The sequence below is a fragment of the Mustela putorius genome, unplaced genomic scaffold (genome assembly GCF_011764305.1).
Source record: "Mustela putorius furo isolate JIRA1106 unplaced genomic scaffold, ASM1176430v1.1 tig00003845_pilon_pilon_pilon, whole genome shotgun sequence".
NCBI classification, from domain to species: domain Eukaryota; kingdom Metazoa; phylum Chordata; class Mammalia; order Carnivora; family Mustelidae; genus Mustela; species Mustela putorius.
In genome coordinates, this window is record NW_025421998.1 from 87967889 (window position 1) to 87988629 (window position 20741).

The 20741-nt window shown below is 43.8% G+C and overlaps 1 protein-coding gene across 1 annotated transcript in view; it reads left to right on the plus strand.

Moving 5' to 3' along the window:
* Window positions 1-20741, plus strand: part of EXOC4 (exocyst complex component 4) — a 730537-nt gene that overhangs the window by 561963 nt on the left and 147833 nt on the right. Inside the window, exon 12 of the mRNA XM_045062998.1 lies at window positions 13358-13494. Coding sequence (XP_044918933.1) covers window positions 13358-13494 — 137 coding nt within the window. The remainder of the gene's footprint in view (window positions 1-13357; window positions 13495-20741) is intronic.

A 20741-nucleotide genomic window follows, 5' to 3' on the forward strand; every position in this document is an offset into this window, starting at 1 on the left:
TCAGCATAATTGATTGTTGGGTGGAACGAGCCACCCAAGACAGGTGAGCCCGCATGGAGTGGAACAAATGTGTGCGTGTACGCGACTCCCACTGGGTCCGGCCGCACTTCCTCCTCTGACACGCTGCTTTGCATATCCATGACTCTTCCCTCATGACTCCTGCCTCGTTGTGGGTCATGCGTCTCCTGCTGAAGAGACCCGGCCTTTGCCGGCAGAAAAGAAGAAATATAAAGGTCCTGCTCTGTGAATGTCCAGCTTCGTTTGTCTGTTGGCACTAAATGGAGTGGCGAAGGATGTGAAATCTTTCAAAGGACAAAATAATCACAGAAAACGCTTGAAGGATACTACTACCTCAAGAGAAGGGTTTCTGTGGATACAGCCGCTTTGTGGCATGACAGAAACGAGTCAGAGTGGAACAAGAATTTGAGAACTATAAGGAAATGCAAACACTTAAGGCCACCTTTGGTGGCAGCTTGATGTTCTAGAGTTCTTTAAAAACCTCTTCCTAAGTGTTATACTTGTTCCTTGAAACTGCTTTTAAGTGTTAGACTTGCTAAAAAGTGGGGATGATAATGACTGCTCTACTTTCTCACAATCTGTTGGGATATTGATTGAGATATTTGCAAAGTACTCTGAGTTCTCAGGAAGAAGGGTGTTAAAAATTGCTATGGTGATGTTGTTAGCAGGGCATGGAAAATTACGCAAAAACATAATTTCAGAAAGATAACTTTAAAATAGTTTGGATTATTAGCCTGAGCCTGTATGGCATTCTTAGGTCCATAGTCCAGGACTTTCGCACAAGATGGGCATTCTGGGTGAACCAAAGAGTCCAGGTATCGGAAAGTATGAAGAGACAGAGCCTAGATTCCTTGCTTCCTCAAAACTGTCACTGAAGAGTCTCTTGGCTGAGCTTCTGGCATTGGAGTAGCCTTGACCTCCAGAAGGCCAGTCATGCAGAATAGCCTGGTGACCAGCAAGAGAGTTCCATCTCCATTTCCTATCCTGACTCTGTCCTGTCTGCTTGCTGGACTTCCCACCTCCCTCTCACTGACAGATGTCTCAGAGGAGCATCTCTGTCCCCTCACCACACAGGGCCTTCACAACTTCCCATAAATCTGGTTCTGGTTCTGCCAGCTGTAGCACTGAAACCATCGTCTGAAGGTCATGGTGACATCTTTCCATAGTCACTCCTTATTCACCTTGACCAGGTGGCACCTGGCTTCTTAGACTGCCTGGAAAGATTAACTCATCACTCACTGTACCTGTTTTTACTACAAGCCGCAAAAGGTTCAGGCTGCCTGGGTTGACATCCTGACTAAAGCTACAGTCTTCTAGTTGCATGTCCTTGGACAACTCTTTGATCTCTTAGTACTTCATTTTCCTCAGCTATAAAATAAAGATAATAATACCCATCTTATAGATAGTTAAATAGAATTTATAAGGAGTTAAATGAGATGATGCCTATAAAGCTCTTAGACCTCTGTGTGACCCACTTCTTTATAATTGTTGTATTCCCCGATGCAGCATTGGAGTAGTGCCTGGCACGAAGTAGGTATTCAGTAAATATTGGATAGATTGACAGGTGGGTAGATAGGTAGGTAGCTTGTTCTCACATTCATTTTATATTCTACAAATGCTGTTTATTTTTGCAGGTATATCCAAAATAAGAGAAAGGAAACAGGGGTACTTGTGTATTTTACCTTCATTGATCAAGTCGCTAGGGGCTAGAATTTGGTTATCTTTGAATATATAAATTTCATGTAAGTTCATCTATATTTGTTCTTTTTCATGCCTTTTTACTTTTATTCTGTTTCTTGCTATTAGGTTCTTCTTTGTGTAAATTCCCTTTGTTGTTTTTTTAAAAGACTTTATTTCTTTGACAGGGACAGAGAGCATGAGCAGGAGGGGAGTGGCAGACAGAGGGAGAGGGAGAAACAGGCTTCCCACTGCACAGGGACCCCAGTGGGAGGATCATGACGGGAACTGAGGGCAGACGCTTAACTAATTGAGCCACCCAAGCACCCCATAAATTATCTTTTTAAAGAAAACAGTTTGTGTTGGTTGGGTTAAGGAAAAGAATGAAGGACGGTTGACTTTTTTGGTGGTTTTTTTTTTTTTTTAATGTGTATGTAATTAGACATTAGCACGTGGAATAATACGGGCCCTTTAAGCAGAAAGAGAGTAAAATTCCAGGGCACATGGCTACCTGGAGACAGTCTAACATTGGAGAGTTTTCCGTCTCCAGTGGAGGATTTTGTGAGTGGTTTGTTTGTTCATAAAAATCAGAGGACTTGACACTACCCCTCTTCCTTGAAACTCTTCTTTCTTGGCTTTTTCCATACTTCATTTTCCTCACTTTTTTTTTTTTTTTTTTTTTTTTTGTCTCTGTCCCTGTTCTTTCTTTTCTTTCTTGGATCCTCTGCTCCCCCATCACCGCTGGCCAAGCCACTCAGACTCCTGCCAGGGCCTCAGAGGGTCAGCTGGCTGTCACGTCCTGCGTCTCTCACCGCCACGTGTCAGCCTCGTCCCCCTCCACTGTCCCCAGGACCGGGCACAGTGTGGGGCACTAGAGAGAGCATTGAGATGGGGGTCAAAAGGCCTGAATTCTTCATTTTTCCTTTCAGACTTCATTTCCTTTTTTCTTGCTGCTTTTAAGATTTTTTTTCTGTTAATCTCACTGGTTTTCAACCATTTGGTGATAACGCGTCTTGCTGTAGTCTGTCACCTTCCGTTTGAGGTTCGCGGAGCTTCTTGGATCTGTGGGCAAAAAGTTTTCATCAGGTGCAGAAAATGTCCAGCCATTATGTATTTCTCCTGCCCTCCACCTCCTTCGGGAACGTTAGTTACAAATATTAGCTTGTAACGTTAGTTACATATATTAGCTTGCTTGATACTGTCCCATGGACAGTTCACTGACTCTCTGTTTCATTGTTGTCATTTGTTCCCTCCGTGTTTTATTTTGGGTAGTTTCTATTGCTGTGTCTTCCATTTCTCTTGTCATGTTCACATTTTGCTTTATGTTCTTGAACATAAGAACATATTTATCACAGTGGTTCTGACCTCCTTGTCTACTCATTCTATCATCTGTGTCATCTCTGGGACTGTGCTTCTGAACTATTTTCCTTTTCCTTATGTATTCTCCCACATCTTTGCATACCAGGCAGACTTCTGTTGAATGCTGGGCATGCTGATTTATTATTACTATTATTTACAATTTGGGGTGCTGGATTTTATTGTAGTGCTTTAAATATTATTGAGATTTGTTTTAGGACACGTTTTAGCAATAGAATTACGCTGATCATTTCAAGATGTGCTTCCAGGCTTTGTGAGACATGTCCAGGGCAACCTTTAATCTAAGGCTAGTTTGCCCCCACTCCCCCTTCTACCTGAGACACAGTCCCTTCCTGAGGACTCAGTCCAACGCCGTGTCTATGAGGCGGCTCATCACTCTAGCTAATGCAAACCATTCCTGGCCCTGTGTGAAGTCTGGGAATAACACCTGCTTTTTTCAGGTAGTTCTTGGACCAGCATTTTTAATTCCTGCCCTACAGGCATAGATCAGTACTCAGCCAAAGATTTGAGGGGATTCTGCTAAAGACTTCCAGAAAGATCTGGCACTCTCCCTCTCCCTTGGTTTTTCTGTACAGCTTCCCTCCCCTCAAGTATTTCACCCCACAAAGGCTTCCTTCCCTTAACCTTCCAAAGCTCCAGATTCTGTGTCCTCCCCTCAGTGTGAGTTCCAGGCACCCTACGGGCGCCCCCCACCCCTTCCCTGCATGGTGGCCTGGAATCTCCAGCCGGGCACTCACAGGGCCCACTTCGTATACTTTCTCCAGCTTCTGAGAACTAGTGCTTCCTGTGTTTCCTCTGGGTTTCTCGTGTTTGAAGCAAAGGCTTCAAGCTATTTCATACCAAAATACTTTAGTATTACTCCTCTACAAAATAAGGCCATTTTCTTCATTATCACAATGACATTGGCATGGTTATGGGTGTGAGCAGTAAGTTCTCAGTATCTTCTGATATCTAGAAATTTGAGATTTCCCACATTTTGCAAAAGTGTTCTTTACAATAAGTTTAGCCGAACTAGGATTCCATCTCCGACTGTAATTGTGATGTGGCTCTTTTATTCTAGAACAGTCCTTTTCTCCCCCCAACATTGATGTGTTGAACAGAGCCAGCTACCTGTGCTCTGCACTGTTCCATGTTCTGTATTCCTCTCATAGCTTCCTGTTTCCTCTTACTTGATACAGATCTAAAAGTGTGATTAGGGGTGCCTGGGTGGCTCAGTGGGTTAAGTCACTGCCTTCAGCTCAGATCATGGTTCCAGGATCCTGAGATGGAGCCCTGCATCGGGCTCTCTGCTCAGCAGGGAGCCCACTTCCCTTCCCCTCTCTCTGCCTGCCTCTCTGCCTACTTGTGATCTCTGTCTGTCAACTAAATAAATAAAATCTTTTTAAAAAAATAAAAGAGCGATTAGATTGACGTCAAATGGTGTCAGTAAGAATATATAATGGATGATGTTAGATTTCATGTTCCATCACATACGCAGACCTTCCTAACATTAGTGATGTGAAGGTTGACCCCTGGACGGGAATTGCAACCATCTCGTTTCTCCACCGTGTAGTTACGGTTTTCCTCGTGTGTCCAGAAAGTAATCTCTGCAGTGTATTTTTGCCACTACAAAAACGTTCATTTTCCCTATCAACTTTCATCGATTTGTTTTAATGTAATGGATAATCTTTACCCAACTCAGTTGTTTTATTAGAGACTATAAAATGATTTTCTAATTCTGTTATTCCCTACTTCCTAGTTGGCATTCTTCATTAAAGGAGCGCTTTTCCCTATTTGGTAATCCTGAGATAGATATGGTTTCTACCAGAAAGACAGAGTAAATGAGTAATTCTTTCTCTTTATCAATTTTCAAAGAATTTGATTCAATAGTCACTTCAAAGGGTGACAAACGAATTTTTTTCTGTCTCCTGATATTGATTTTTCATGGTTTTTTTTTCCCAATAAAAATCATCAACTACAATAATTGATTCCACTTGATGCTCTAATCATCAGCTTTGGCCAGAGGGATCTCAGAGACCTGGATTCTAGGTTTTGAAGTATCCTAAGCCAACTGTGTACCCTTGACAGGCCCTTTAATATTTGTTCTGGTTTTCCTTTTTAAAGCCAGAGAAATGGACTGTGGATAGTTGCTTACAGCTCTAGGATTAGGATTCTGAGCTCCGCCCACCACCTTATCCACTGCCCTGCTTCTGTCCCCACAGGAAGAAGCCCTCGGCCTGCCACCCAGGCCTTCCTCGGGCGAGCGCCCTCTGGCCCGTCAGTCCTTCCTTCCAGCCTCCGTGGACTCCCGTTTGCCACCCAAGACCAGCCTTTCCCTGGTCTGAAACGCCTTGCTGCTCCCTCCCCGCGCATTCTGAACCTGCCCCGTCTTCCAGGTCCCGGTTCAGTTCTTCCCACCTTTTCACTGCTCTTCCCCTACAGTGTTTTTTTTTTTTTTTTTTGCTCTTAACTGGCGTCTTCTCTTGGAATATTACTTGTTTCAAGAGCATTGCTTGGCACAAAAGAAGTACTACAGCTGCTAATGTTGTTGAACTTCTGTGTCTTCTGCAGCACTGTGTATTTTGCTGAATAGCAATCTTAAGGTACTTGGGTGTGTGTGTGTGTGTGTGTGTGTGTGTGTGTGTTGGGCTAGAGTCTTATAAGTGTCAATGTCCACCTTTTCATTAATGTATTTCCGCTCCCTGGGTTCCCTTACCTATCCAGGGGAACCGATAACCTGGACCCAGTCATATTGATCTGAAGCATGTATCTCACAGTCTAACCAAGCACAACCGTTGTATACTTTTCCCCCTCTCCTGCTACATTGTTTTGTTTTGAATATGAAATCACAAGCCCCTAAATAAACCTCATAAAGAGCCAGCTGTGCTGATAAGATATGTTAGGCACAGATTTTCCTCAAGCAGAGTGATCCTCTAGCCAAAATGTTAAGAAAATATTAGGAGTAGTTTACGTAACATACATTTTCCAAGTTATTGACTGACAGGTAAATTTTATGATCACTTATGTGAATTCTCAAGAGATACAGTATTGCTGATTGCCCAAAATTTGACCTTGTATTCTTTGTTTAAGCCTATTTATGAACTATAATTCTCTTCAACCTGCCAGAATGTGTTTCCCTGTTCGTTATAGAAGTTTGTCTTTTCTCAAGAGTAGAACCTTTTGAAATTACCTTCCTACAGTTGGAGTGGATCATCTAATAAGTAGTGACGTCCGACAGGATTAGTCTGTTGCATTTTCATGCTGGAGAGGGTAAAAGAGGGATATTCCAAATACGTAGGTAGGTACCAGGCACACATTTGTTATGCAAGGACCACCGACATTAACTCTATGACTTCTGTCATAGCCTTCCCGATGGAGACACACACACACACACACACACACACACACACACCCTTCATCACAGCACTTCCCTGAATCTCATGCTATTTCACATTTTTGCTGCTCTTTTACCTGAAGTGCTTTCCCCCCATTTTTGTCAATCTGTAAGTTATTATCGATCTTTCAGAAATCAAGTCAAAGATAACTTCCTCTTTCCCACCACTTCCCTACCACTACCCCAGTGCAGTTAACTTTCCTTCTCTCTGCCTCTGCTGTACAAAGTACAGATGCCCAGGATAGTAGCGCCTATGAGACTTTATGGTCTTTTTATTTGTGAACTCACTGGTCTCCTCCTACTAATATCGAAAACCGCTGGAGGGTGGAAACCTTCTCTGATCTGGCTTTTTATCTCCTGAAGTTATCTCTTTTTGTCTCCTCATATTTGGGTCAGAGAAGATATTTACATAATAAATGTGTATCTCTTTAATAATTAAGTTCCCCGCCCTACCCACAGGCAGTTTCTCATCTTTCCCAAAGTTGGCATCCAATGGTCTATAATAGTGTCATCACAATTTGAACATAGCCCGTGAGTGAAAACCACTGCTCTAGAATACTTATGCACGTACAGATGGTGCTGTCAGACAAGTTGTTGAAGGATACCTATTCTTTTGTATAATAGTTGGACAGAATTGTGCATGACTGACATCTATCATGCCTGTACGTAACCACCAACCAGATGTCCCTCCCATTTGGGCTCTTCCCCTCCCCTAACAAAAGTATATTCATCCGCGTTCTCCAGAGAAGTAGAACCAAAGGGGCAGGAGAGAGATGTTCTAGGTGTTTTTAACAGGAGGCCTAATGGAAGTTGGGAAGAGTTTTTCTACAGAAAGGAGGTTTTAGCTGGGATCTGAAAGATAAGGAAGAGTACCCTAAGAAAGGCAGAAGGGGACAGAACTTCGTAGGCAAGTGCAGGGCCCTGAAATGGGAGCGAAGAACTGAAGAAGCCCCAGGTAGGAGGATCCCAGAGAGGCAAGGGGAGGTGGTTAGCCGATGGCTGGAGGAGGAGACAAGCCCAGTCATAAAGGGCCTTGCTGATCTGAAGAATGTGAACCCTTGTGCACTTAAGAGCTTTAAGTTGGTGAGAGACATAATCAGACATCACTTTTAAACTTAGAAACTATAAACCATACAAACCTTAAGTGGGAAGAATTTGTACATATGTGTTTACTCGTGAAACAGCTGCTCAGTGAAGATGTTTCCAGTACCTGGAAGGTTCTCACCTTCTCCATCGGGGCCCATGTCCTCCAAGGGTGGCCACTGTCCTGACTTCTGCCACCAGAGATGACTTCTGCTTGTTTTCGAACTACAACAAAAGCCGATATGCAGTTGTTTCACTTTGTGTCTTAATGCTTTACTCGGCACACGGTCAGCGAGATCACACGCAGTGGTGGCTCGCCCTTTTTCGTTGCTCTGTAGTATTCCACTGTGTGACTACACCATGTGGTCTCTGCCCCTTCAGCTACTGACGGACACGACAGTCGCCTCTTTTTTTGCAACTGCTATCACTCCCGGTGTTCCTGTCTTTTGATGGACTTATGCATTCATTTCCGTAGGAGACGGAAGCCTTCAACAGATCGCTCTGCTTGTGAAGTAGAGGATGGAGGGGAAGAGAGCAGAAGGGCATTTGCTCAGGTGCCAGCTCCTTGGATGCACAGATTTTTACCAGACAGCTTATTAAAGGAGCAGACCCATTCAGAACATTTTAAACCTCACACAAATCAAAATACAGATTAAAAAACGAAAAGCAGACTTCATTTTGGCTTGCAGCACTATTGTCATCACTGTAGCTGTTATTGTTCGCAGCAAGCTTTGACGTGGACCTGATAACAATTAGAAGGATGGCGTGGTGTGACAAGCTTTACTGATTGGTAGTTGAATTTATGTCCCAATAAACAGAAACATTATTGTCCTCATCTAACATTTGTGAAGTCCCCTCCCTCCATAATTGCTGGTGTGTGTGTGGGAGGGGTGGTAGTGTGGGGGTGTGTCTGAAGTTACTGTTTCCTCTCAAATGCTTCCTCAAAGTGGTTTTCAAGAACCTTGGGTTCTTGCAGTATCTCTGAACCATTCCTGTTCCAGGGACTAAAACAGCCCACATACAGAGACTATATTCTCCAAACTCCAGATTTTTTTTTTAAAGATTTTATTTATTTGACACAGAGAGACACAGCAGGAGAGGGAACACAAGCAGGGGGAGCGGGAGAGGGAGAAGGAGACTCCTCGCCAAGCAAGGAGCTTGACGCAGGGCTCTATCCCAGGACCCTGGGACCATGACCTGGGCCGAAGTCAGACGCTTAATCAACTGAGTTACCCAGGTGCCCCCAAACTCAAGGTTTTTGGTTTTGTTTTTCCTGACTTGTGAGTTTATTTATATTTCTTTAAACTTTAAAATTGACACAGAAAATGTTAGGTGAAATTCAGAATATTTTTGTAGAGAAACAAAATCTGTACTCACAGTTAATATTCAGCCGATAGAACTGTGGGAATTAAGATACAGTAATATAGTAATACAGAGGCCGTGGGTCCGATTTCACCGCACACGTCCGGCTGTTAGCTCACTATTTTGCATCATAATTCTACTCTAAATCTGTCTTTTCACCATCCTGAATGTGCTGTGCATTTTCATTAATCAACACTTCTTGAACACCTACAATATGCCAGATACTTTGCTCCTAGGTCATAGAGATATGGAGGTATAGTCACTGATTAAGGGAATCGATAGTCTAGCAGAAGAGACAGTCAAGTGAACCAATGGGTGCCATACCCCATTGAGGGCTTGAACTAAATTGTGCCGAGGATGTTCTGGTAGCACTGACAAGGGGCATTTGAATCAGAGCAGGTAGCCTTTGAGCTGACTTTTCAAGAATGGCAGACGTGTGCTAGGAAGGACATGCCAGTCCCAGAGATTAGGAAACTCAAAGACACAGGGGCCGTAAGTAGCTTGATGTGGTCAGGGAATAACTAATAGCTTCTTATGGTTAGCATGCTTGGAGAAGTGGGAGAGAAGGTTAGAGAGGTAAGCAGAGGCCAGAACTTAAAAGTCTGGGCATGTAGGAAAGGTGCGGACTGAGGAGGAGGCTCAGATTCTCACCGGGTTCCTAGCTGGACTCCCTGTGAGTCTTCAAACAGGTTGCTGGACGTAGGGTCTTCATCAGTATGACCGGAGAATTGGAGAGTCATTCCCAAACCATGTTCTGGAAACACCATTCCAGATGTGAAAAGATCTATGCTGTGCTGTGAAAAATGTTGTCTTAAATAATTAAGGGAAGATTGAATACCACATTTGCCTCTTTCAGATTCACAGTGACATTAGCATGGTAAAAGTTTCCAAAGTCATCCGATAAAGAAACCACTTCAGTTTTCCTTTTCTCAGCATTTTCCAAATTACTTGAACTTAGATTCCATTTTTTCTAATATTACTATTAGTATCCTGTTGCAGAGCCCCATTTGGCAAACAATGGACAAGGTCTTAAAGGTCCAGTCATCTTCATGTATTTGTTAAATTTTTTTTTAAGCACAGAACCAAAAATCTGGTCCTTATATACCTCTTCCTATTTTAGTCCGCTGGTGCATCTCTATAAGAAACTTTAGCTATTTTTCATAGCAATGGCTTTTTTATTGCATCCGCTATCTTGGGATTTTTTTTTTCCTTTTCTCATTTTTCATGTCATGCCCAGACTTTATTACCTGGTAATAAGTTGCAAGAAATGAGAATTGAATTGCTTCTAAACAAATATCAATCACTTGTGATATGTTTAGTAGAAATTCTAATGAATATAATCAGGGTTTTACTTATTATAAAGTCATTAAATTCACCATTGGCAAATCCCAAAATTAATAACAAGTTAATACATCATTTGAGGTGCCAGAGAGATCAAATAAATAAAAACAGAATTGACCTTGTTAAAAATTTGATATTTTCAACACTTAACTGTCAGAGCCACTGATTTGGAAATTGTAATAAATTCTTGGAAAATGGGAACTTCCCCCCCCCCACCCTGTAAAAATCCCCATCATTTGGCAAACTACAGTGTCATTTTCCTTGAAGAGAATATAGTGATTGATTACCCAAAGTGCTACCATGACAAGGTAAACCAACCAAATAGCTGGAAAATTATGTGTAATCAGATAGCATCTCATAGGCTTTTTGTCGATCACGATCATTAGAATTAAACTACGACCTTATAATCATTCCCTGTAGGTACTGCCTACTTACCCCAAAACCCTTATCTCAGAGGGATGTTCCCAGGTGCTTGCATTTTCCCTTCTCCTCTGATTCGGTCACAGGAATAAACACAGACCACCCTGAACCCACCCAGCGGCACTGCGGCGTGCTGGTGTCTAGGATCCCTGACGTATGTGACATTCGAGAGGTTCATTTCTGTGTGCTAACATTATTAGTACTGTTTCCCTTATTAGTTGCCTTGTCCTGAAGGACCTGAGAGGTCGTCAACCAGTGGGGGAGGGGAAGAATGGGAGATGGACAAAAGGGAATGAGGAACGCCAGTCTTGCTTTCGAGAAGTTGACCATCGAATCAGGGAGACCAAACACACCTGAGACGATCTGAGAACAATTAGACATCTTCCCCTCTGTGTAAAAGCACCAGCCCGCCAACTGAATCCCAGAGTGATGAAGGCCAGTCGAGGAGCCACCAAAGCATCCTTGGTTATTAAAAGACTAAATTGAGTCATAAGAAAGGAAGCGGTTACCCAAACCTGCCCGGAGTTAATTATCAATAGCTTAATTGGAAATAGAACCAGGCCCTTTCTCTCAATAAACCCGAACAATTTCCCCGTGCTCCTCTTCCCTGCGGTGTTTTAGATTTTAAGGGGGCTTTGTTAGGATGGCTGACTCCACTCTGCTTTATTAATTGCTGTCCACGTGTTGTAGGATATCCTGTGTTTTGAATCGGGATGAGGATTTTAGATGCTTCTGAGCAGCATGGGGACATGTAGCAAAGCCAAATCAATTCCTGTCACTCACACACAAACACAGAGGCACGGGATTCATGGATCAGGGCGAAGCTGCACTGCTTTATTCTTAAAATCAATACAGAAAAGGAAGTTGAACTTGTGGGGATTCTTTGGAGACCATAATTTGGTTTCCTGTGAGGTTTAGCCTTACAGAATACAACGGTTCCTTCCTTTTCACCTTCTGATTATTTTACTTCGGGAGGGGGGAGGTCATGGGGGGCAGGACAGAAGATAAGAAGCCTCTGTAGCCACATAATCTTGAATAAGCACGCGCGCATGGGGAACTCATAACTCAAGCTGATCCTCCCCATTGTGTTGAGAAAAGCTGTCCAGTCGTAGCCATTCTTTGTATTTTCAGAAGAAGAAAAAAAAAAATGAACCAAGACCCTGTACCCCATAGTCTGCATTTAAGCAGAATAAAATGCTTTTGATTTTTTTTCCCCCCCAACAGGTCACTGTCAGCATAGGAAAAAAAATTTCTTTTTTAATGTTTACTTTTATGGCCGTGTCTACCATAGCTTCTGTAATTCTGTGTAAATAAACACGTCTTCAACAAACCAATTGTTGATCAAAGGCTTCCAGGGTGGAGGGAATGTGATTAATGCTAGTAGGCATGTGATTAATATTTACTCCACGGTAATTCTGCTCCTTCTGAAAGAGGCAGGTATTAATGGTTTCAACAACGCGGTCTTGTCTTCATCCAAGATTTCAAGTTGATTGAATATGCCTCTTTACAGATAGAACGCTGACTGCCACACAGTACTATCAGTCTCTAGCTGCAAGATGGGCTTATTATTATGTTTCCCTGGGAAATTTCTCTAATTCCATTCTTAAAATATGTCCGAGTCCCTTTGGACACTGCTTCTGCAGTGGTGGAAACAGTAGGAAATGCTCTGATTTAACGAGGAAGTGGGGCTACAAGTTGGGAGACTCAGGGCTACCTCCAAGGCAGAGAGGTGTAGTTAAAAGGGTGTGGCTTGTAGCTCTTGGCTCTGCTGACTTCATTCTCTAAGCCTATTCCTTCATCTTTTATATCTTTTATTCTTTTTTTTTTCAGTGTTCCAAGATTTATTGTTTGTATATAACACCCAGTGCTCCATGCGATACGTGCCCTCCTTAATACCCATCCCTGGGGCGTGCCTGGGTGGCTCAGTGGGCTAAGCCTCTGCCTTCGGCTCAGGTCATGATCCCAGGGTCCTGGGATCGAGTTCCGCATCGGGCTTTCTGCTCAGAGGGGAGACTGCTTCTCTCCCCCTCTCTCTGTCTGCCTCTCTGCCTACTTGTGATCTTTGTCTGTCAAATAAATAAATAAAATCTTTAAAAATAAATAAATAAAATAAAATAGAACCTTTAAAAAAAATTCCCCTCACCGGCTCACCCATCCCCCTACACCACCTCCCCACTAAAACCCTCAGTTTGTTTCTCAAAGTCCACAGTCTCTCATGGTACATCTCCCCCTCTGATTTCCCCCAATTCACTTTTCCTTTCCTTCTCCTAATGTTCTCCGTGTTATTCCTTGTGTTCCTCCAGATCCTGGAGGGCATTTTTCTCTGAGTTGCCTTTTGTAGGTCCCTAATCTCAAAGTACAGCCTTGGATGCAATAACTCAGTCTCCAGCCAAACATGCATTTTCTTTCTTAAAAGCCATAGCCATATCTCGTGGATGCCAAGAATTTCATAAAATCATTCCATAAACCCCTGTCCTGTGTCTCTCCACAGAAAGAACTTTCTCAGGCCTTTGGAAGACCAGCATCATGCAAATTAATTATTTGGTTGTTTTTAATCGATATGTGTCAGTGTCGTCTCCCCCAGGAAAGCTCGTGTCTTAGATGATGGCATTCTTGCAGTTGGCCTTTCTTGTCCTACACATGACTTGAATTTAAAAAAAAAAGAGAGAGAGAGAACAACTCATGAATTTCTGTGTCGTCTTGCAGAGCACAATCATTGTGGAGAAGACCGTGCAGGACCTCATGAACCTGATGCACGACCTGAGCGCCTACTCAGATCAGTTTCTCAACATGGTGTGCGTGAAACTCCAGGAGTACAAGGACACCTGCACTGCGGCCTGCAGGTAGACCTTCGGCGGCGACCCTGACCAGTGTCCTGCTTGGGGATACTGTTTCTCCACCATTCTAGAAAAGGACCAGTTTTGCGCTTGGCAAGGGCATTGACAAGAGCATGTGCCTCCTAGATGCATGTGTGGTCACGCCAACGGAGGGAATGGGAGGGACCAAGGGACAGAACCACTTAGGACCACTGCTGAATGGCAGAGACAAGGTGTCAGCCTGGACTTCCATGAAAACCTAGAATCGTTAAGACTTGTCTTTGGGGAGATGCCAAATAGTGGTCGGTCCATCTCATGATCCTGAAAGATCTTTAAAGGAGAGCAATTTGAAATTCTTGGGATCCCTTAATAATCTGCAATGTAGTTTCTTTTTAGTTCTTAAAATGTGCTTCTCCAGATGCTTGATCTGTAGCCTTCCGACCACAATGACAGGACAGTTAGGCCTGTTTCCAGCATCCACAGAACTGAAACACCATTGTTATGAACTGAAAAACCTTTAGTTTTCCCTCTGATTTCTTTTCTCTGGGCTCAGACATCTCATTGAGCTATGGAACAGATCCTAGCACTTCTGGTAAGAAGCAAATTAGAGGAGTAAATGATGGTCTGGTTGACAAGACCTGAAACAATTAGGGAAGAAAAGAGTATATGATAAAACACTAAAATTAATGTGATCTATAATTAAGGAGAGGTAGGAAAGTACAGTAATCAGGGGCTACTTGCACAAAACGGGACAAAAGAACAGAAAGAAGGAAAGATGAGAGAGAAAAAGAGTCAGAAAAGATTTCGCAGGTGAGATGTGTGGGTGTGTGCTGGCTTTAGAAAGACCGATGGGATGTAGGGAGGCAGACAGAATATAGGACATTTCAGGGACACAGGGGAAGTACCAGTATCATTGCCTGTTAGTTCAGCAAAATCATTACCTTCCTTGTGTAGGACCCAGTGCTGGACACGGGGATTCTTAGTACATTCTGGCATCGCCTTTGCCAGAGATTTATTGAGCATTTACCAGGTCTGAGACAATGTGAGTATGTGAGGATAAAGTAGTCTGTCAATCAGAGATCATAACTGGAATGAGTTTGTCTTCTTGGTAGAGAATAGAAAAGGAAATCAGAGACCACTGTCCACGGTGTTAATTTATGATAGAGAACATAAGATAAGTAGACATGCTCTAGGAGGAAGAAACAAACGACTTGAGGACAGGAGCCCCCCCGTGACAGGTAGGAAGTAGGCCTTGTGGAGAATGAGGAGGACTTAGACGGGATTTGGGCTAAAGAGCTGAAGGAAGGAACCAGAGCAATGACAAGGAGGTGGGAAGAGTAGGGAAAGAAAGAACAAATGATGAATGTTTGGGTTTTGGAAAGGAAGGCTGAGCCAACATGGAGGCTCTTGAATAGAGACTCAGGGAACTTGGCCTTGTACGATTAGGTAGTGAGGAACCACTGATGAAGAATAAATGGGAGTACCAGGCACAGACCTGTGCCTCAGGGAGACTTTTCTCAGCTTTGTGTGTGATGGGCAGGAAAGGCAAGAGTGTGGAGGAGGAGGGAGAGAAAGAGAGGCAACGAGTTTCTGAATTGAAGAGAAGCAAAAGAGATAGTGAGGAAGCGACAAATCAAGAGACACTAGGAGGCAAATTTGTAGGACGCGGCCACTGGTTGGCTGTAGAGGGCAAGGAAATCTATGAAGAAATAGTAGTTGAAATTAGCTTTATCTTTTCTGTGCTGTGTTTGTAGAGAATTTTTTTTAACTTGAATTCAAGATCTCACATTTACCCATTAAATTCAATGTTATTTTTAGCTCATCGTTTCAGTCTTCTGAGATATTTTTGAATCCTCATTCTGTCATCAGAAAATCTTAGCTCTTCCCCAAATTCCTTGTCATTCTTGATTTTATAAGCAATCTTTTAGTTTCTTTATGTATGTCATTTGGGAAAAAAAAATGTTCAACAGGACAAGGCTAAGTTGAGAATTTGGGGGCATACCTCTCAAGACTTCTTTGAGATTCTCATTCCTGTGTTACCCAGTATTTCAGGAGTTCCTGGGGTTTTCTAAATGTGAAATCAGACTATACCTCAACAGCAGGCTCTGGAACCTACATCTGAATGCGGACTTTGCCACTTCTTAGTTCCTATGACCTTGAACAACAAGTTACTCAGTCTCCCTGTACCTTAATTTCTCATCTGCAAGAAGGAATAATAAATCTCCCCTCATAGGGTTGTTTTGAAAATGTTAGTCTTCTAGAGTTGTTTTTAGCAAAATAGTAAGTTTCCCCCAAAATGATTAGCTGTGATTCTGATTACAAAGATGACCCTTACCACCATTCATGGTGGTACTTCCTATATTTAATCATCTGCCCCCATAAGAGACTTGTTAGATTTCTTGCTGGTGTCCTTGCAGTCCTAACCTTTACAAGGCAGCTCCCCCTCCCTCAGGTCTCCCCAGAGTGGGCACATACAGGTGTGCAAAAGAGGGTACAAGGTATCCTTCTACTTTCAGGACCCACTGCCCCTGCTGTGTAGAACCTTTGTTAAGAGTTCTGGAAACCAAGGGTAATTTGACCTTGACCTTGAGCCAGATTTACCATTTCCTATATCAAATCAATGAGTTCCCAAGTTAGGATAGGAACAAAGGCATGTGACTTGTGCGTTGGGAGGTCTTCCTGGCTCTGAATGAGGACCACTTCCTAATTGTTCACAAACCATCTTGAATAATCTGTTCTAGAATTCTGCCTTTAACTCCAAACTCACCTGATTTCTGTCATATACTTTCTTTTCTTTTTATGAACATCTTTGCTCTTGGGCATTTTTCACTGTTTGCCAGGATATACCTCTAAGATGATCGAGAATGGGTCTGTGATTCTCTGCTCTGAGTTATTTCTAGTGCCCCAAGGTCCTTGCCTAAATGTATTAAGCCTGTCAGGATATTCTTTAATTCCAGTAACTGTTGACACAGTTTGTTACCCCATCCTGAAAGCAACATACTGGTTTCTAGGATTTCATTCATTCAGCCGATGTTTCTTGAGTACTTGTAGAGTTTGTAGAGACAGTGATGAACCAAAAGACAAGATGCTGCTTTTATGAAGTTGACATTCTTCTGGAGATGGAAGAGAGAAGACAGACAATAAATAGGATGAGAGACACAAAGAATTTTAAAATAATAAGTACTGTGGGGAGGCGGTGGGGGGGAATGCAATAGGGCAGATAGACTCTGGAGTGTAGGAGAAGGAGCCCGCCATTTTATATAAGGTGCTCCAGAGGGCCACTCAAGCTGAGGTTTGAAAAGAGGCTCAAAGGAATTTGGGGAGTTAGCTGAAGTATCTGGAAAGAGTACCCTGAAGAAGGCAAAGGCTCTGCATGTGACTTTCCAGGAGCCACTGCTGGGAGGCCAGTGTGGTTGGTGTAAAGTGAGCAAAGAGGGTATGAGGCGGACGTTACCAAGAGCACAGAGCATGTTTTGTCATTTTATTTGTTATTTTAATGAGAGGGCCAGACCCTGCAGGGCCTTGTAGGTCACAGTAGGGATACAGACTTCTACTCTGAGTGAAACGGGAGCCCCCTAGCCGGGGCAGCATGCTCGCCATGACCTACACTGTACCGAGCGTCAGCTGTATGGGGACAGGGATGGAAGCCGGGAGCGCGGTTAAGGGCTATGGTGGCAATCCAGGTAAGAGATGAAGACCGCTCAACTGATGGTAGCAGCAGGCCTGGTGAGGACTGGTTGAATTCTGAATATATTTGGAATTCCCTGTCATAGTTAGAAGGTGTGAGAGGAAGAAAGGCGTCGAAGATGACTCCTAGGACTTTTTTTATTTGAGTGATGGAGAGATGGAGTTGCCCACTATGGGGATGGAAGATACCACAGTACAAGCAAGTGAGGACTTAAGATTTGGGGGGGTAGTTTTTGGGGCATCCACACAGATAGGGAGCAGGCGTCCAAAGGAGAGGAGTCTGGCCATTGACATATAAATAGTATGTGCAAATGGTATTTAAAACCGTGGGCGAGATGAAACCTCAAGGGAATGAGTGTAAACATGACAGAGAGGAGGACCATGGACTTGAAGAAGTTTGCCAGAAGCGAAGAAACCAGCAAAGGCAAATTCAGAGCCGGGTGTCCTGGAAACCGAGGAGCAGAGTGGAGGGAGGAAGTGTGGGGTCAGCATTCGAACGGACGGAGTGACAGATCTGACCTCACAGAGGTCGTCAGTGATCGTCACCAGAGTGGTTTCTGTGGACCCGTGGGTGGGAAACCCAGAGGGGCCTGCGCTGCAGAAGGAAATGGAGAGTGGGGAATGTGGAAGTACGGGGGGGGCCCCTACGGTGCGTTATGCCGCCACGAGGGGCAGAGAAAGGAGGTGGTAGCTGGAGAGTTGAGGTCACAGGAAGCGTGTTTTGTCATTTTGTATGTTATTTTAATGAGAAGAAATCAGTGCATGTTTGGATTTGAAGAGTACTACTTGAGACAGAGGCAAGTTTGCTGAGGTAGGACAGAAAGGGGCGAATGGTTGGTCAGCAGGAGCCGGATGTACCGCACGGGCAGAGGAACTGACCCAGGCGGGAGTGTGGGTGGTTTTGTGGGCTGTGGTCTGTCCTTCCAGGGACTGAGGACTTTCTCTGCCATCTACGTTTCACTCTTTTGTCCAAACAGCGCACCTGTGTCGCCGTTGTATGTATTACTTCTTTTCAGAGCACAGCTCTTGCTTTTGGTTGGGTTCCTGATGTATTGTGGTCATACAGAGCTTCTTGGTTCCTGCCTCCAGGAGTCCATACCACCGTGATGTCCCTCCTGGCCAAATTGTCTGGAATGGTGTCCACTTACTGGTGCCCATTATCAGATCATTTCGTGCACAAGGTATTATCTGAAGTGATCTACCACAGTCGCTGATTTACAGGCCTGGGATGAATTATCTCAGGGATGGGAACAGTAGTTCTGTGAAGCTTTGAAGAGGAAAAAATAGAAAATTGTTTATATGGCTGTTACAAAGCAACACTCAGACACACACACACACACCCATATATAACCCCACGGTGCCTGTTGCCCATTACTTAATCAGGTTTTTCAAGCGAGACGGAAAATGTTTTCTTACTGTCTGACTCTGAAGATGCAAAGTGTCCTTACTTCCTCTCTTCCCATTTACTGCCCTCCCCCAGATTGGCACCTGCTGTGGAGTAATTAGGGCAGTCCTAATTTGGACAGCCAAATCCTGATTACAGTGAGAGGAAAAACAGGAAATGTTCTAGTTTTGCTGCCAGCAAATGACTGACTTAAATAGAAAGCCATATACAATTCAAATGATCCAAAATGATATAACATTGGGGAAGGAAGAAGGGAGCGGGGAAACATTGCAAATCTGATTCTTTCTCAGCAGATATCTTTTGCAGAAATGATCAAATCCACAAGCTCACAATGCCCTCTGCTGAGAGCTGGCTTGTTTTCTAAGTTTGCCCCGAGAACCGGAGCATTCACTGGGAGTTGAGAGATCAGAGGGAAGGTCAGGAACATCTCACCTTTCCGGGAGCGCCTCACTCTGGAGAGAAAGACTGTAGTGTCTAATGATGTCATGTTACATGCTTTGGGTAAAGAGAGATTTCCGAAAAGGGTAATGAGGACTAGAAGTCTTTTCCTTAATTAGCCCCACCCCTTGGGGCTTAGAGGAAAACTCAGCTGTGGATTCTCCAATGAGCTGCCTTAGCCATCAGCCTGTTGGTCCATTAGCCTGCTACTTCCGAGCTGAGAGCTTCTCTGCCTCTCCTTGTCCTCTTTGTCCTGGGGTACTGCCAGCAGCTTAGGTGTCCCAAAATAGTCATTAAAAGACTGGAAATCACAGTTTTTTAAAAGTTTCTGCCTCTTCCAATTCAGCATCAGTTTGTTTATTTCATTTTATTTTATTTTATTTTATTTTTTGCCTTGTCTTTATTTTTGTCTTTCTGCCTTGGTTGGGCCCGGTAGAGAATACAAATAAAACTCTTCTAATCTTTGTGGCTCCGCTGATAGAAAACACCAGTATGTTTTGATTAGGAGAAGGTATAACCATCCTTAGGGTTCACAGAGGACCGAAAACTTATGCCAGCGCATGAAGAAAGGGTGACATTGGGATACACTTGAAATCGCTGATGGCAGGAACCAGGTCTGGCCCCAGCCTAGGCAACTCACTGGCCCTCGGGGTGTTTGCTGAATGAATAAGGAAACTCCTAATGGACTGAACAGGGGGAGCAAGCAGTGGGGTAGCATGCCTTGATGCGATGTGTTGGGGAGAGGTTGAGAAATCAAAATGACTAGGTAGACAGTGTGGCTGGGTAGGAATGGGCAGAATAGGGAATGCTGAAGACTTCCCATACGAAGCATGGGAATACTATCCTGGCAAGGAGGTGTTGGTAAAGAGGACGATCTGCCTTCTCCATGATCAAAGCGGTGTTCTAAGATCTCAGTGGCCATACTGTGTTACATAGAAGGGAGAGACCAGGACCTGTGATGGGTCTTGAAGCCCCATGATTTCCGGAGTAGCCAGAGGCCAGCGTCCTGCAGGAATGAGAGTGTGGTTGAGCTTGCCTTGCCAACTTCATAACCCAGCTAAGGACACAGGGGGTGGGAGTGGGAGTTGTGTGCACCAGAAACTAAGTCTGGCTCTAAGCCCAAAGAAGAGGCAATGGAATCAAAGAGAAAAAGCTGGAAAACCTAAACTTTTTTTTTTTTAAAGATTTATTTATTTATCTGAGAGAGAGAGTGAGTGCAAGCAGGGGGAAGGGCAGAGGGAGAGAGGGAGAGAGAATCTTGAGCAAATTGCCTGTTCAGCCTGGAGCCCACCACAGGGCTGGATCCCAGGACCCTAAGATCACAATCTGAGCCAAACCAAGAGTCTAAACTAACTTTGAACCTCAGAAAAGCCAAGGAGTGGTGCACAGTGGTGCCTTTGGATGAGCATCTGACTTTTGGTTTCAGCTCAGGTCGTGATCTCGGGATCATGAAACCAAGTTGTCCCTTCCACACACCCCCGGCCCCCCCAAAATCAGGCTTTGCAGTCAGTGTGGAGTCTGCCCAAGAGTCTCTCTTCCTCTGCCTCTCCCCCTACTCATGTGTGCATGGTCTCTCTCTCAAATGAATAAATAAATAAAATCTAAAAAAAGGGGAAAAAAGAATCAGAAAAAGAGCCAAGGGAACTCTCTGTAAGCTCCATGCAGGCCTGTCTTCTGGTTGCCTCTTGAAACTATGTTCTGTCCCTTACCCGCTTGGCTTACGTGGCACTGATACATTCATTTG